Genomic DNA, 17,231 nt, shown 5'->3' on the forward strand with positions numbered 1-17,231 from the left:
ACCAGGAAAAAGGTTTCATAGCACAAAGTACATAATAATAGTCCATACTCCATAACAAGACTCTGTTGATCCACAGAAAGTAATTGTAGCCTGTCACTTAGGATACCCATTCAAAATTAAGAAAGATATAAACCACACATATTTGTGCTCGGAACAAGAACAGTCGAAGAGTAAAACAGAATGTAGATTCCCCAAAAGTTACAGAGTGCGCTTCCGTAACAGATTTGAGCTACTATAGCTCACCATTTGAGATATAATACTCGGGTAAAACAACACCTAGCCTGTGGCAAACACGATGGATGGGGCAAAGCCCAAGGCAGTAATTTGTTAGTGGAGACCGCAGATTTATATTGTATGCATGGGTTGCCCAAGAAAGGCCATCCCCTCCCCCCCACATAAGGCTCCAAACAAGGAATCAACGCGTCCTTGGGGACTGCATTTGTTTAGAGGGGTGAGCTCAATAGCCAAGGCTAGAGATTTGAGCTTTGGTCATAAGTTAAAAAGTTGGCACAAGGGTTGGGAAACACTAGAAACAGCATCCACGTTCTCCTCACCTCCCCACCTCCCTTTCTTTCCTTTAGATTTGTTTTTGTGTGCTTTGTTGGTTCCCTGTGTACATCAGTACATGTCATGCACATCAGCCCAATCTCCAAGAGATGCAGCAGATTTTAATGCTAAAACTTCAGACCTTGCCGTTTGCATGCCGCCCGGAACCAGCATCTGTGAAATATATCTTGATTCATTCTTGAAGAAATAAACATTTCTTGTTTACAAGGAAAATTAAAGTGACTGAAATTTTACAAGAAACACTTACCGGCATCAATCAGGCTTACCAGCTAACTGTAATGATCTGTTTTATTTTGCATGGTATTTTCAGATTTTCATAATTTCTCCAGAGAAGAGCCACCGTTGTAACTTATTAGTGCACACAGTAATTCAACCTGATACTGAAATTACAAAATAGATTGAAAACTTATGTTCATGCAGGTAATTTACCTGTAGAATACTGTAATCAATGTCATGGGCTCACGCAGATACTTATTAGTTGACTTTTTCTCTGAGAAGTAAAAGCCACTTTATGCTATAAATTGGAAATTTTAGAAGGATCAACTTTACCACAGAGTGCATGGGCAACCCATACGAAATGATTTTGCAGCTCCTTAGAATGGGTAATTATATTTTGTGAAACAACTTTCCTTTTAGAAATATGACATCCCGGCACCTACAAGGCTACAACGGCAATTCAGGAACATGTTCTTAATATGATGCACAAAGTAACTACACATGCCTATCACTACTCCTTCATAAAGCAAGGCTCCTCGCATGATAGTTCCATATATTAAGGAGTCAAATGTCAAAAGCTCTAGCAATGCAAGTATATAACCCCCTTCTTCTGGCTGGTCTAATCCTTCTTAGCCCACTAAACACCCCATCTCTCATTCTTCACAAGCTACACGTACTCTCTTCGTCAAAGCTCCCCACTCCTCTTCCAACAAAGAACACATAGAACACCGAAGGCTTTACACCGACATACATAATCATGGTGAGAATTCCCACCTTTTTCATGCTTCCTCATTTAAGTTCATCTTTTAGTGATGCAAAGATCGTTTGGAGTTTTGCAGCATCATCAGGCAATGTGGAAGCCAGCATGGTTAGAGGCCCTCAGCACAGAGAAGTTCTTCGTGGCATGCCCCTTCCATGAGCACGCCAAGAAGAACGAGAAGAACATATGCTGCCTTGACTGCTGCACCAGCATCTGCCCACACTGTGTGTCGACACACCGGGTACACCGGCTCCTGCAGGTCCGGCGATATGTCTACCATGACGTCGTTCGGCTGGAGGACCTTGAGAAGCTTATTGACTGTTCCGGTGTTCAGGTAATATGCATAGTCTACACAGTATGCATGTGAGTCTGATAATTGTTGTCTGAGATGCATGCATGCTCATAATTCTGTATCTACATGGTGCAGTCATACACGATTAACAGCTCTAAGGTCGTTTTCCTGAAGAAGAGACCACAGAATAGGCAATTTAAGGGGTCAGGGAATATTTGCACCTCCTGCGACAGGAGCCTTCAAGAGCCCTATTTCTACTGCTCTCTGGATTGCAAGGTGATTTAGTAGAACTCGCGATCTAGTGTTATTCCATGTGATTACATGCAATTTAATTCTGATTGCTGAGAAATAATGTAGTTATATTGAGTTGAATTATGATGACTAACAAAATAATTATATTCGACTGAATTACGATGGCTGATAGAATCGCAGAATATAATTCATACTAAATGAGAGAAGCAGCACAATTTTGATCTAGATTCTAAAAGGTACTTAGCTACAATAGCATCTGACCTCATTTGCCATGCAATATCCATATCAGAGTATTTAGCTACCTGAAGAATCTGATTGGAGAATCAGCTGGTAGAAGCACTATAAAGTAAAAATATATGAAAATTAATGTTAGCAAATTCAGAAAATATGTTCAGATAGGCATTAAATGCATTTAAAGCGAACTGTCAATTTCTGGACATACATATGAAAACTACCTGTCACGTTCACTCATATGCATCCTTTTCAGGTTGAGTACATATTACGGAAGAAGAAAGACTTGTCAGCATACCTGCGTCCATGCAAGACCTTGCAGCTTGGTCCTGACTTCTTCATTCCTCATGACGCTGATGATGAGACAACCCAATCAACACTTGTTGATGCTGATGAGCCTATGGGATCATCAGACTCCGATAATTTGAGCATACCATACACAAATTTTGTCCGGAAGAAGCGCAGCGGACCATATATCTGTGCACGATCTGCAAGCCGGGTCTCTGACGATGACATGGCCACAAACATGAGCAGAAGGAAAGGGGTGCCTCAACGATCACCTTTGTGCTAATAAAAATAAAACACTAAATAGTCTTTTTTTTTACTTCTTTGATGCTCTTTATCTCTTGGACTAAGCCGGTGCACTACTGACAGAATTTTGTCTTGATGGAACCATGTAATTTCAATGTACATCACCAGAGGCAATTGTACCCAAATTCTTCAGGTAGATGCACCAGTTCATATATATGTACGCCTTAACATGGTTCATATTATTCCTTTATCTATTAGTTTTTCTAAATGTTGTTATTGATCAAATACCAAATGCACTCAACAATTTCTGTGTAGGTCATTAATTAAGATTTATGCCTAATTATGCAAGCGATCATGTTATCACTCTCAATTCTTGACACACCTAGAACCATGGTAAAAAAATCAATCAATACATGAGTTTAAATATTCAATAGACTAGTCCTAAGAGTGTATTTTTGGCTAAGCAGAGGGGTTGTTTTTGAATAAAGTTTACAATATTGCCTTACCTCCACAATCTGGATAAAGCAGAGGGGTTGTTTTGAAATGTAATGCTCTTTTTTGGCAGCCATAGCTAAATTTAATAGGTAATAACCTGCCAAAAAGAAGCATTCTGTTGTAATCATCATATTTACCACACAAGGAATCTACCGTAGATTTCTGTGGAATCATGGGCAGTTGCAGTTTTTTTAACGAAATAGCAATTGACCTAAAGTATTTCATGTAATGGAAAACATATAGTGGTTAAATATTGTATTATTTATGACCAATATAAGATCAACGAATTTTCTAGTCTCATACTCTCATGTCAATCAACAATATTCTAAGCCCTGTTCTGAGCACTAGCAATTATTACACAAAAACACTAGGAAACAGATTCAGAGCTAAGCATAGCAGATTTAGTAAAATGATTAGTCATGAAACAACAGCGACGAAGGAAAAAAATAATAGGAAAATATTTTGAGATTATCTTCTACTACCCTGATTTCAGAAATGAAGTACTCTACTCAATTATTATCTTCTTTAAACTGAAAGCTCATGAAGCAATGTGAATCCATAACAAACATGCATTCTAGATGCTAAAAATGGAATCCTACAGACGTTTTCTTATTGTAAAAATATGCAAGCCTAGTTGATATATATTTTCATAGGCAATAGGTCTGTCAAACACAAAAAAGGTGCAATTGTCATCACAAAAAAAGGTGCACCTGTACAGATCAAGAGACAGAAAGAGCAAAGTTTCTCCTACCAAACAGAAGTTTGCACTGATGGGGTGATGGTTTACCTTCCATTGCCCATTTCATGCCTACCTACGAAACGTCAGAAAAAAAAGGAAACATACTTCTCAACATTTTAGTAGTCATGCAATCAATCATATTGGTGCACAAAAACACTGGTTCGTCTTATTTGCTAACATATTCCTTTGGAAGGAAGGGTTAAGAAATAAAAGTTAAAAAAACTTTAAACCATTGGAAGTTGAGCAATTGCAGTTTAACTAATGAAGCCCTCAGTAATGCCTAGTCAGATCATCTCGAGATCAGCATGCGAGATTAATATTTTTTCCAAGCACCTCATGATATGATTCGGCGCATATAGCTGGAAAGCTCGGGAAGTGCACTCGTGCGCGTCATCTACTAAATATTATAAGCATACTAAAGATAATCAAATGTCTACTTAAACAGTAAAATCTGTCATCCTCCAATGATGATGAATTATATAAAAAAGGGATTGGCCTAGTTGCAGGTAAGGGAACTCTCTCTCCTTGACTTTGACTGGAGCTAACCATATTATTTTCCTTGGATTTTCTGGAACTGCTTAAGTTTTAACCACTTTAATTGCTTAGTACCTTCTATTGTGTTGTCTTGCCACAATACAGATGCATGAACCATCAAGTTTGGTTGTAGATCTCAAATTCATGCAAACTGGTAGGTTCAAAGTAAATAAAATTTAGTAACTGAGGACTGAGGTAACATGCAAGTTACAGAAGAACAAGTTCAGAAGTAACATTGAAATGTCAACTAAATGGTCATTGTCTTGTAGATGTCTCGTGATCCAGACTATTTAAACTGGCATTTAATGGAAAAAGAGAAGGAAGTAAGCAAATAAGTGACAGCTAGCCGATCGCTAAGCTAGCTTAAGTTTCGTCAACCATTCTGATCAGATCAAATAGGCTTAATATGACTGAGTTAAGTAGTCATACTAGAACGAAATCATGTACTCAACAAGACAATAGTTTAATGGTAAAAACAATAGAATGACAACACAATTAGCAAATAAAGTAGACCAAATCTCGATATATGTGTAATTTGATGCGCAAAACCAGCAGTGTTTCATTCGGTTCTTAACTTCTTATGATGGAAAAAAAATATAAAGATTGATGGAAAAAGGAACTGGAACAACCACACGATTGAGAAATTTGGAGGTAGAAACAAGTTTGTGTAACCCTCAAGAACGAAAGATGAAACTCAATGTATTTGGCTTTTAAACACCAAAGTTCAACAAAGGCCGCAGCAGTATGTAACTACTAATTCAATAAATGTACGTTTCCAACTAGGGATGATACATAAACACATGTACCCCATCTCTAGTCAAATGATTCTAAGGAACGGATCAGATGTGAATTCAACTTAAAAGATGATGTGGAGTTGCAATTTAATCTGCCTGGCCAATGTACTAACCAAGGGCTCAGAATCAAGGCTTGCTCAAACGTGTTCTCTTTTTTCTGGGTGCAAAGAAATTTCTCGCCACGAACTGAGCCATTGGACGACCAACTGGATGCTTCATATTTCCTATATTAGGATGCAGCCGGACTTAAGCAACCCCAATGGTTCAACATATAGAGGGCAATGATGCATTATCATTAATTCGCAAAAAATAATTTGTTTAAAAATCTCAACAGTTTCTGGTTTATGCTCATTGACTTCCTCCATTGTTCCAAGATAAGATACTTTTTGTATTGTCCCTACAACTTCCAGTTCCCAAATTCCACTTTGAATTCATGTCGGCAGAAACTGTTATGTATGGGCGGCACGAGCAAGAAGATCCTGAATATATTTCTCCTCGGAGATGTAGAAGCCATCAGAGGTCGAGGAGATCTCAATCCCAAGAAAATATCAAAGTGGACCAAGATCAGACATGAGGAACTGGTTGCGAAGGCGAGCCTTAACAAAGGCAATGTAGTCAGAGTCGTCATGAGGAACTGGTCGTATGTTTGGATGTGTGTGCTATGTCCTTCTTGCCCCATGAGAACGCACCAAACTGACTGCTCAGTCGGTTGAGTGTGTTTTCCTTGGCTACAGCGATGAGCACAGGGGCTATCGCTGTTGGGATCATGTTGGTCGTCGCCTGCGCATTTCGCGTGATGTGACTTTTGACGAGTCTCGTTCTTACTACCCACGTCCTTCTTCCTCGAGCTTCTCTGTGGACGATATTTCTTTTATTCTCCTTCCCGATACACCCCGTTATGTGCCTCATGTCCCACCTCTCATTCATTCTCAGTCACCACCGACACCATCTTCCTCCTCCTCCACCTCTCCACCATCATCTCCAGTCTGTCGCCCTCTCTCACCATTTCCTCTCCACTATACTCGCCAGCCTCGTACTGAGGATGTTTCCCCTGACGCGCCTTCCACCTCCGGTGCGCCTCCCTTCACGCCTCCCCCGGTTCATAAACCTCCGTGCTCGGCCTCGCCCTCCGCCTGATCGCTATTCTCCTGCTCGGTACGGTCTCTCCGTTATTGCTGAGCCCACTTCCTATCAGACTGCCATGACTCAGCCTGAATGGCAGCTTGCGATGGCCGAAGAACTTGCTGCCCTTGAGCGCTCTGGCACATGGGATCTGGTTTCCCTCCCTTCCGGTGTTCGTCCCATCACCTGCAAGTGGGTCTACAAGATTAAGACTCGCTCCGATAGCTCTCTTGAGCGCTACAAAGCTCGGCTTGTGGCCCGTGGTTTTCAGCAGGAGCAGGGACGCGATTATGATGAGACATTCGCTCCCGTGGCCCACATGACCACTGTCCGCATTCTCCTTGCTGTGGCTTCTGTTCGTCATTGGTCTATCTCTCAACTTGATGTTCAGAACGCTTTTCTCAATGGCGAGTTGCGTGAGGAGGTCTATATGCAGCCACCACCGGGGTACTATGCTCCTGATGGCATGGTCTATAGACTTCGCCGCTCCCTCTATGGTCTTAAACAGGCCCCTCGCGCCTGGTTCGAGTGTTTCGCCTCTATGGTGACTGCCGCTGGCTTCTTGCCCAGTGATCATGATCCCGCGTTGTTTGTTCACACATCTCCTCATGGTCGGACTCTTCTCCTTCTCTATGTTGATGACATGATCATCACTAGTGACGACTCTGACTACATTGCCTTTGTTAAGGCTCGCCTTCACGACCAGTTCCTCATGTCTGATCTTGGTCCACTTCGATATTTTCTTGGGATTGAGATCTCCTCGACCTCTGATGGCTTCTACATCTCCCAGGAGAAATATATTCAGGATCTTCTTGCTCGCGCCGCTCTTGGTGATGAGCGCATTGTTGTGACTCCTATGGAGCTCAACGTTCAGCTTCGTGCCTCTGACGGCGACCCTCTTCCTAATCCCACTCGCTATCGCACCTCGTTGGCAGCCTTGTCTATCTTGCTGTTATGCGTCCTGACATCTCCTACCCTGTCCACATCCTGAGTCAGTTTGTTTCAGCCCCCACCTCTCTCCACTATAGTCATCTCCGTGTTCTACGATATCTTCGTGGCACGATCTCTCATCGCCTTTTCTTTCCCCGCTCCAGCTCTCTCGAGCTCCAGGACTGCTCCGATGCTACCTGGGCTAGTGATCCCTCTGATCGACGCTCGCTATCTGCTTAGTGTGTCTTTCTTGGTGGCTCTCTTATTGCCTGGAAGACCAAGAAACACTGCAGTTTCTTGCTCGAGTACAGAGGCTGAGTTGCGAGCAATGGCTATGTTGACGGGTGAGGTGATCTGGTTACGGTGGTTACTTGATGATTTTGGTGTGTCTGCTACTACCTCGACTCCCTTACTGTCAGGCAATACCGGTGCTATCAGTATTACACGTGACCCGGTGAAGCATGAGCTCACCAAGCACATCGGTGTGGATGCCCACTTTGTGCGTGCTGCTGTGCAGGATCAGACTCTCGCTCTTCACTATGTGCCTTCTGAGTTACAGTTGGCGGACTTCTTCACGAAGGCACAGACTCGAGCGCAGCATGCCTTTTTTCTCTCCAAACTCAGTGTTGTTGACCCACCATGAGTTTGAGGGGGGTGTTCGATGTGTATACTCTCCTTTCTGTATATCCCCATTGTGTAAGGGGTTTTCTGCACTTTACCACACATGTATATGTATTGGCATTTGGCCCTCAGTGAATACCAGTTGCTCATTATCCAACAGTACATAAGGTCACCATGGCAAGGAGATGAATTCCAAATTTTAGGATAAGATCACCAATCCCTCGGTTACATAGTTTATCATTTAAATTAGAAAGATATATTTTTGTTTGGGCCTTAAGGGAGAGATAAGATTTATGGCTTATTACTTTAGATTGGACTGTTAGGCCTCTATAAAGAAATAGAAGAGTCATTCTTCTATCCCCTTCCCATACCTCTCTCCTAAGCTCAGCAGAAATAATATTGTGATGTGGCTCTCTTCAAATTCATAACATTGATCGTCATCAACTGGAGCTCTTTGCATATAGGTTATGAAACCTAAAGACCACTGATCATTGTGTCCTATCTTTCCATGATCATCAGGGAGCACTGATATATTTCCAAAATACGTTAAACATTCATGTACCTTTGCATTAAAAGAAGGTCGAACATTAGGGCATCTACTTGGTCAACCAGAATACCAAGAATGCACATTCTACTCCTACGCCGGCCAGCAGACATCATACAGGATCTACAGCACAATAATTACTGCCCAAGCATATAGGTGTTCTAAAAGTCAACCTAGTGTAACTTTTATTTAGATTAATATATATTTGGCTTTCGATATACTTATATGTGGGCTTCGCAGGATGCCCGCTTGCATCCTTACGCCCAACAACCTGAACACCGAGAGGCCTAGCAAAGGCCATCTCCACAATTCACATCTGATAAATCAACCACACGAACTCATTGACTAAAAGCAGAGGTAATCACCTCAAAAAGTCAACTAGATTCACAAGTAATACATTTTTTTTGTTTCTGGGGATGCTCAGTCAACATATTACTAATAACCAAATAGCAGAGGATCTGTTGAAACCAGATTTGTGAAGATCTCTAGGCATGTTGACTGCAACCTTGGTAGGTACATTATTGGTCCATAGTTTTGCGAATAGTAAAACAAGGTTGGTTGATTAGATTTCCCCTAATAATTAGCCCGACCATGTTTACATATTTAACTAATACAGTTACTTGTCCTGCCATTATTTCCAAACAAATATGGACTACACTCATTAACAACTCTTTTTTTAAAACAGGGCAGAAAATATGCCTATATTTTTACGCGATTATCATGCACAAACATTCGAATCACTTCAAAGAGATTACGACTTTAAGGTGAACATGTAAGCTGAATGAAAGCCATGGCTATCGCTTTGATGCATCAATACTGAGAGCATGATAAGCCTCTGTACCTTGCTCGGTAAGTAACCAAGACTACAATATAATCACACATCTTTTAGCTCCACACCAGTTTAACTGTATATATGGACATAACTGGTCAATTAATCTACAAGATAAATTACACCAGAGTAGAATAGTACATAACATAACATTTCAGCTGACACAGAATGTAAACGGTAGGAAAATCAAAATTTACCTGTCCCATAATGGGTGAACAGACATGCTTTTGCCCATGGACAAACTTACTGTACTCTGAACACCTGAATTTCATGCCTATGAGTTGCTAGCCAGGTTGACACATGAGGCCAAACGAACAAGGAACTGATCTAACCAAAGCTTGCCCATGACAAACCAGCCATAGATTCCATCAAAGATTTGGCTTTCAATCTTTATGCCATCGTGTAAAGTTGCACAACAGCACTGTGAATCCAGTGGCCTGTTTGGGTACACTCTAAGTTGATTGGATCTCTCAATCCCGTCGAATGAACAGTGAAACTGAACTAAAATCCCTTCCAATCCAAAAGGTCAAATTGGAGTATGATGTATCCAAGCGAGCTTGAAGGGGGGATGATATATGCATCGGAATCTAAATCCGCATCCTGACAATGACAAAATAAGCCAACATAGAAGATGATGACAGAGTACGTTCTAAGTGAATTCTCCAGGAAACACGACAAGTCAGTAATAAGTGCCTGTTCGGAACCTCTCCAATCACGAAACTCCGCTCGGCGCGAGGAGCTCAGTTTGAGCCACTCCCTGCAATTGTGCTGCCGCTCCCTCCGCTCCGGGAGCTGCAGTTGTGGAGCGGAGAGGATCCGAACAGGGCCTAAGTCAATATCTGTCAACTGAAATCATGTCTGCACCCCCAGAAAACAACATGCCATCGGTTCACTCTTATCCACTGCAACCAGCATAAGGCTCCACCGTGCCTTATTGCCATGGCCGGGTAAACTCTGAATTAGGCTCATCATCTGAATTCTGAGAGCCTACACACATTTCACTCATCAGCCACACTAACAGGCATCGTAAGTTCATGAACAGAGTCAGCACCTCATACCGTACAAACCTTAACATCGAGCACTCCACCATCTGGTGATCGCATGGGCACCAACCCTGGATAGCTGCGCTGCACTGCAACGCGCACAGCATTACGTCGACCACTTGGCGGGCAACCAACTATCCAGTTTCAGTAACGTAATGCCGACCTTCCCAACCTTTCCGGCACAACCCGAAGCAACCGCAAGATGCACGCGAAGCCCGAGCCACAGGCGCAGTGGATTATGATCTTTTTTTTTTACAGAGGCGAGGTGCATTTGTACTTGGAAAATACTGGCCCAGTTCTCTGCGGCTTTGACTTACATAGGTGAAAAAAAAACAGCCGAAGCCGGAAAGAACTCGATTCTAGCCGCTCCCCCGACGCCAAAGTCCGCCGCCGGGCCAGCGGAGGCCCTCCCGGCGCTGCCTCCCCCTCCCCCGCATCAGCTCGGTCGGCCTCCCCGTCCTCCACATTTTGTTTCCACCGTTCTACTTCGTTTTTTTTAAATCATATACGTCATCGCTTTATCTCACTGCCAGGTTGGCCCCACCTGGTCGAGTAGGGGGAGGACTTTGGGAGCAGTTGAGCCAGGAACTTTTCCGAATAACCCCTTCCTCCTCGTCGTTGCCCTAGGCTTCTGATCCTCTCCGGCCATGGCGACCGCCGGCGATTCCGCCTCCCTCCCCCCCTCCGCCTCTCCCTTCTCATCCGCCCGCGCGCTCGAGTCGGTCCCCTTCTCCTCCGGGAACCCCCGCATCGAGGAGACCCGCGGCGTCGTCCTCCTCCACCCCGACCCACCCGCCGCTGCCGCTGCCGCGGCCGCCGCCTCCTCCTCGTCATCTCATCTTCCGGTAAGCCATCCCTGTTCTAGGGTTTTGTATTTTTGTCTGTTCGTGTATTGGGCGTTGTCACCTCTAACGCTCGCTCGCGCGGCGTGTTTGTAGGCAGAGAGGAAGCCGCAGGTGTTCGTGCCTGCGGTGCCCAACCACATGACCTACGCGGACTTCTGCCGATTCTGCGGCTCCTTCGTCCCCCACATGCTCGAGATGCGCATCGTCAGGTACCTCGCTTGTTCACCACTGCTTGCCTTCGCTTAGCTTCGCGCAGTTGCGTTGGCCCAAGGCCTCAATTGCATAGCTTGGTCCAATCCGAGTGGTTCTGAACTTCTGATAGGTTCAGTTTCCTCGATCCCATCGTTTGTTGTGCTGTATTAGACTTGTACCCTCAAAACTGGCCAACTTTGCATCTTTGATAGGGCTTGAGCTATTTTGATGTAAGCGCGGAATTGAGTATGTTATTAATTGGTGCTCATAATGTAGGATTGATGGAGCGGAGGACCAGTATAGCGTTCTCATAAAGTTTGACACCCTGAGCTCCACCGATAGCTTCTACAAGCACTTCAATGGAAAGCAGTTCTCATCACTGGAGGTGTTGGTTTCTTCTAATTCTGCTGAATATATACTTGTTTTTTCTTCTGCTGTGATTAAATGTGTGCCATCGTGATTAATTGGAGATTGATGTGTTTGCAGGGTGATGTTTCTCGTGTACGTTTTGTGGAAGATGTGCACTACACTCAATTGATCGAGCATGCCCATAGCTCGATTACGAGCTCAGCTGAGCAGCCTACCTGCCCAGTATGTCTAGGTATGTGGAGATATTTTGAATTAATCTAGCTATGTATTAGAAAATTAGAATACCACATTTTGTTTATTGTCTGAAATAATTTTGTGCTGTTTTAGTTCTTTAAAATGATTATAATGTTTGCCTAACCACATTTCTGAATTATGCCATAATTCACTTAATATGAGAAAGAGACATGATTGCAGTGTGCTGATGTTAGGATGTAAACCACATCATGGACCTGTGTGTCATATAATAAATGTATGTCACATAAGTGAATCCTGATTTTGAAGCATGTATCCTTGCCATCTCTATTCCTCTAATAAACTTAAGTCACGTTAAGTTTTCACCTAATGCTAGTGCTGTTGAATATTTAAACCCCATTTGATCTGTGCTGACATGCATTATTTTAGCTTGTTTATGTCTTGTAACTGCTGTTAACCCCGGATGTGCAATTTTGTGATTCTCATGCATATACATTTAAAATGCAAGTATATGAGGCTAAGAAGGCAAGATGATCTCTTGCCTATGCTATGCTGTTGGCCTGTTGCCATATAGTTTTAAGCACTTTGGCAATGGGTGTCATATGCATCTTTACAACTGTTACATGTAACTATCCACCACACCTTTTATGTTCAACTCATGATATATAGGTGTTACTCCCTTGAGATTGCCCCATGCCTATTTATTAGCTTCGTAGAACATATGTTTTCTTACTATTTACCTAAGCCCAAGCAATAGGATTTTGAATTTATGTTGACTGTGTTGTTTATTCGTTTCTATTTTCAATCAGAGCGACTTGACCAAGATCCTGGAGGCATTCTTACTACAATATGCAACCATTCTTTCCACTGTTCATGCATATCAAAATGGACAGACTCTTCGTGCCCAGTAAGAGCTTAATATGATATATTTAGTTTATGACTCTTACTATTTTATATTAGTTTACTAATTGGAATTATAATGTTTATATTATACCACTGTACTTGAAATTAACAGCGGAATTATAAAGACCTAACGGTGCTATCAACACCTGAATCCTGATGGAAACTTTGCTTTGCCAAGTTGATAGCGTTTTGAAATACAGCACTCAGCCACTCTGTTTCGTTCATCACTGTAGAATTTGGCCTTCCTCTGTTTTGTTTTCCCTTGGTCTAGGGAAGTCATGCAAGTTTTTTCCTATCAACGCAAAGAGTCCCTTTTGCTTATGTTTGAAAGTATCACACAGGTTTGTAGGTATTGTCAGCAGCAACCTGAGAAATCAATGTGTTCTGTTTGTGGAACTTCGGAAAATCTTTGGATTTGTCTAATCTGTGGTAATGTTGGCTGTGGAAGGTAAAATATTTCCTGTTCATTCTGTAAGTTGCAAATGTTACTAGTTAACTTATTAACTTTGATTGGTGCGGTCACAGGTACAAAGGTGGTCATGCTATTGAACACTGGAAAGAAACTGAACACTGCTATTCACTTGAATTAGAAACACAGAAGGTTTGGGATTATGCTGGTGACAACTATGTCCATCGTTTGATTCAGTCCAAAACAGATGGTAAACTGGTTGAGTACAATTGCTATGGTGGTCATGAAGCAGATGGTATCTGTTCAATATGCAGTGGTGATGCAGGAATGGATGAAGCTCTACTAAACAGTAAAGTTGAAGCTGTAATGTACTAAGTAAATAATCTTTGATATTATTAGCTATACCACCCTGGTATGTTTGTGCGTATCTTCTTTTATGACTTTGCACTTCTCTTCTTTTAGATTGTTGAAGAGTACAATGATCTCCTCACGTCTCAGCTTGACAAACAAAGAAATGTAAGTTTGTATGTTTTTGTGGCTGCTCCTTTATATTTATAAGACTACTACTTGACATATTGTTGACATATAGTATTTGAGAGGGTAAGGTAAATTCTGACTTTCTTTCTGGTGCTAATGTAGTACTATGAGTCACTTCTGTCAGAAGTCAAAGAGGAGAATGAGAAAGAAATATCTGCAGCCACTTCGAAAGCTGTGAGCATGATGAAACTCCAAAAGTTACAGGCAAAGCTTGATAAGTGCCTTGAAGAGAAAAGTTTTCTTGATGATGTGAGCACTATAGTATTTGTTGAAGCTAGGTCTAAATGTTAGAACTTAAAAATCAGTGATGTCGCATTACTCATAATTAACCTTTTCAGATCAATGCCAATCTTGTGAAAAATCAGGAGATGTGGAAAGAAAGGGTTCGGAAAGTTCAAGAAAGGTATCTTCTTCATTGCTTTTAGAATTATCACCAGAAAAATGGATGTACCTTCCATAGAGCTAAAGCTAATACTCATGATATTAATATGGGATTGCAGCTGTGAAAGTTTCATGCACAGCTATACATGACAATTTTTTAAATTTTGTTCCATATATTCTCATGAGTGACTAAAAAAAACTAGTCACTATGAATTGTTTTTTATTTTCACTTTTTGTGGCATTTTCTTCGGCCATCGCCCTGGCTGTTGAAATATCTAGATCATTAGGATTCAGAAAATAGTTGTAGTTCCTATTTTAGTGTCGATCTGAAGTGGCTAGATTTTATTTTCAGGGAACAAGCTGCACTTAAATTGAAAGATGAGAAGATTGAGAAGCTGGAGGCGGAGGTTAGTATGTTAAAGTAACTGCTGTGTTGGTTCAAATAGTAACCTGTGTCATGTTACGATACTGCATGTTCATCTTTAAACAAAAAGTTAATAACTGAATTGGCTTGCAAAATGTGACAATACAATCAATGCATCTATCAGCTGATGTTTGGTTTGATGAACACACACATTACTATGCTGTTTACGGTACACACCATTTCTTTCTGTTTTTTTTATAGTAGTATGCATGTTGTTAGCCTACAGCTAACCCTTCCCCGTTGTCCTGTGACAGCTAAGAGATTTGATAGCCCATATCGAGTGCCAAAACGCTGTGGCAGCAGCTCCTGGATCAATCTCAAGTGATATACAAGGGGGCACAATTCTTCCTGGACCGTCTACACCATCCTCGAGCAGCAGCCCTGTTCGCCCCACAAAGGACAGGAAGCGGAATTGAGATCTGCTTACCCTGACTAGATTTAAAGGATCTGCTTACACTTTAGACTGTTAGGGTACATTCTTATCCCAATTCTCCACCCTTTGCTACTCTGTGATTGGTTCTCAAGTCCATGTCCATTGGGCTCTTATGAATAGAAAGTTACCTGTTGCCCATGGTGGCATTTGGTGTGGAAAAAAGTCACTGAGGCCTTGTTTGGTACTAGTGTATTTTAGGGAATTGGTGGGGATTATCCCGGTCAAACCCCTAAATCCCCACATATCCCAGAACACCATTTGGTTCTAGTGTATTTGACATGTTTCATCCCCACATTTCCCCACAAATCCCCAAACTCTAGTGCATTTTTCTCAATACCCAATACACTACTCCTACCTAGTGTATTGGGGATAAATGGGGATTTGAAGGGATTGGGTGAAGGTTGGGGTTTCACCCAATCCCTATGGGGATTATCCCCTCAAAAACCCTAGTACCAAACAAGGCCTGATGAGGGGAAGAGAAACCCGACGTTTGATTGGACATTTGCACATGAGTTTTTTCATTGTTCATGATGTTGATAAGATATTTGTGTGGAAAAAGTCACGCTGAGATTGTGTGGAAGACGAAAGATACCGGAGGATCATCCGAAGCTACATAGTTGATATTTTCAATGTGATTTTGGAAGAACATGCACGACAAGCCAAATGATGTATGCACGCACGCATACGTGCCGTGCGAATTGATTGTCGCCTTGTCGGTATGGTTGGACATTTCTAAATCAAATAGATGGCCCGGGTGACACATGTCTGAGCTAGGCAAAATAAGGTTTTCTTTTGACCAAAATTCACAGGACAAATTTGTATCCATTCGCTAGTGTTTTCCCCCCTTATGTATGCCCTGTGTTGATTCTCTAGTGTTTTTTTCTTTTTTCTTTTTTGCTGGAAGGTTCTCTAATGTATGACCCGCAGATGTGATTTTGTACTGCATTTCATAGAACGTACACAATTCTATATATGCACCCAAAAGTGAAATCAAGCAGAAACGGTGAAAGAAGGGACCGAAACAATATGTCGTGCAGTTCCCTTCGTTAGAGCAACTTCAATTGGGCGACCCATTTCGTCCGCCGCCGTATGTTTGGGTCGGCGTGGACACAAAAGGCGGCCCAACGCGCCGACCCAAATGGACGCGCGTCCGCATAGTGACCCATTCCCGGCCCAATTTTGAGCCGGATTTACGTCGGTGTTGGACACAAAACGAACGTGTGCGCGCGTCAACTCCTCTCTCCGGGCCCATCGGTCGGTGGCGTTCGCCACCATTTTCCCCAAAAACCCTCCCGCCCACACCAGCTATGGACGACAACCTTGATGCTGCCGCTGGCCTTGCCTCCCTTGCCTCGTTCAGCATGACGACCGCCCCCTTCCGGAAAGGCAAGCCTCGTGCCCCGCACAAGACCGTTGCCGCGCCCAAGACAAAGAAGGCGATGACGCCCGAATAGCGGCAAGGGAGTCGGCCAAGAGGAAGGGCCGGAGGCACGCCGCGGACAAGAGGGATGAGGCTGCCGCGCACGCCGTCGTCACCGCCTCGCGGCAGGAGGTCACCAACGCCCGCGTCGCGGCGACAACGAGGGAGGCGCTCTACATGCTAGAGTTAAACCCTAGCCAGCATGGTCTCGTCAAAGCCGCCGTCGCCGCGGCCAGCACCGGCTCATCGGCCCTCGGATGGTGCTACCCGACTCGCCCCGCGCGTTGGCTTGCACCCCGATGTTCGGCTTCCACGTGTACCCGCAGGCCTCCCGCCTCTCCGGGGAGTGCTCGCCCGACGTGAGCGTGGTGGCGCCTTCCACGCCCGCGCCCATCGACCTCAACGCCACACCGGTGGCCGGTGGCTCGTCATCCGGAGGCGCGAGGAAACACGCGCGACAGATGCCGACCGGCGTGCTCCCGGATGCCCGCAACCTGTTCGAGGGAATGCCATCCGCCGGCGATGAGGACTACATGCAAAACTTCATCTTCGATGGCGGTGCGCCGGCCGCTGGCTACGATCACGACGAGACACAAAGCCAGGACGGCCGCGGGGCGTTCAAGCCG

The 17,231-nt window shown here is 43.4% G+C and overlaps 2 protein-coding genes across 2 annotated transcripts; both read left to right on the forward strand.

Annotated features, from left to right (window-relative positions):
* The first annotated feature begins 1,187 nt into the window (after positions 1-1,187).
* LOC123130451 (protein RGF1 INDUCIBLE TRANSCRIPTION FACTOR 1) lies at positions 1,188-3,063 on the forward strand. Its single transcript, XM_044550345.1, has 4 exons — positions 1,188-1,543; positions 1,623-1,877; positions 1,971-2,111; positions 2,575-3,063. Exons 1-4 carry the CDS (start codon positions 1,541-1,543, stop codon positions 2,887-2,889), a joined length of 714 nt encoding a protein of 237 aa, XP_044406280.1. The 5' UTR covers positions 1,188-1,540; the 3' UTR covers positions 2,890-3,063.
* An 8,023-nt stretch (positions 3,064-11,086) lies between these two features.
* LOC123132454 (BRAP2 RING ZnF UBP domain-containing protein 2) lies at positions 11,087-15,686 on the forward strand. The gene is made up of 12 exons (XM_044552247.1): positions 11,087-11,345; positions 11,439-11,554; positions 11,814-11,922; positions 12,024-12,138; positions 12,908-13,005; positions 13,343-13,449; positions 13,527-13,773; positions 13,873-13,926; positions 14,050-14,196; positions 14,286-14,350; positions 14,681-14,735; positions 15,007-15,686. Exons 1-12 carry the CDS (start codon positions 11,148-11,150, stop codon positions 15,166-15,168), a joined length of 1,473 nt encoding a protein of 490 aa, XP_044408182.1. The 5' UTR covers positions 11,087-11,147; the 3' UTR covers positions 15,169-15,686.
* Positions 15,687-17,231: the final 1,545 nt, after the last annotated feature.

The sequence above is a fragment of the Triticum aestivum genome, chromosome 6A (genome assembly GCF_018294505.1).
Source record: "Triticum aestivum cultivar Chinese Spring chromosome 6A, IWGSC CS RefSeq v2.1, whole genome shotgun sequence".
NCBI lineage: Eukaryota > Viridiplantae > Streptophyta > Magnoliopsida > Poales > Poaceae > Triticum > Triticum aestivum.

What these genes read in the sequence shown, in the direction of transcription:
- LOC123130451 (XM_044550345.1), top strand. An exon ending in TTGACTGTTCCGGTGTTCAG is followed by an intron (nt 1,878 to 1,970) that starts GTAATATGCATA and finishes TACATGGTGCAG; the next exon opens with TCATACACGATTAACAGCTC. An exon ending in ACTGCTCTCTGGATTGCAAG is followed by an intron (nt 2,112 to 2,574) that starts GTGATTTAGTAG and finishes CATCCTTTTCAG; the next exon opens with GTTGAGTACATATTACGGAA.
- LOC123132454 (XM_044552247.1), top strand. Translation starts at nt 11,148, where the DNA reads ATGGCGACCGCCGGCGATTCCGCCTCCCTCCCCCCCTCCGCCTCTCCC. An exon ending in GGTAATGTTGGCTGTGGAAG is followed by an intron (nt 13,450 to 13,526) that starts GTAAAATATTTC and finishes GTGCGGTCACAG; the next exon opens with GTACAAAGGTGGTCATGCTA. An exon ending in TAAACAGTAAAGTTGAAGCT is followed by an intron (nt 13,774 to 13,872) that starts GTAATGTACTAA and finishes CTCTTCTTTTAG; the next exon opens with ATTGTTGAAGAGTACAATGA.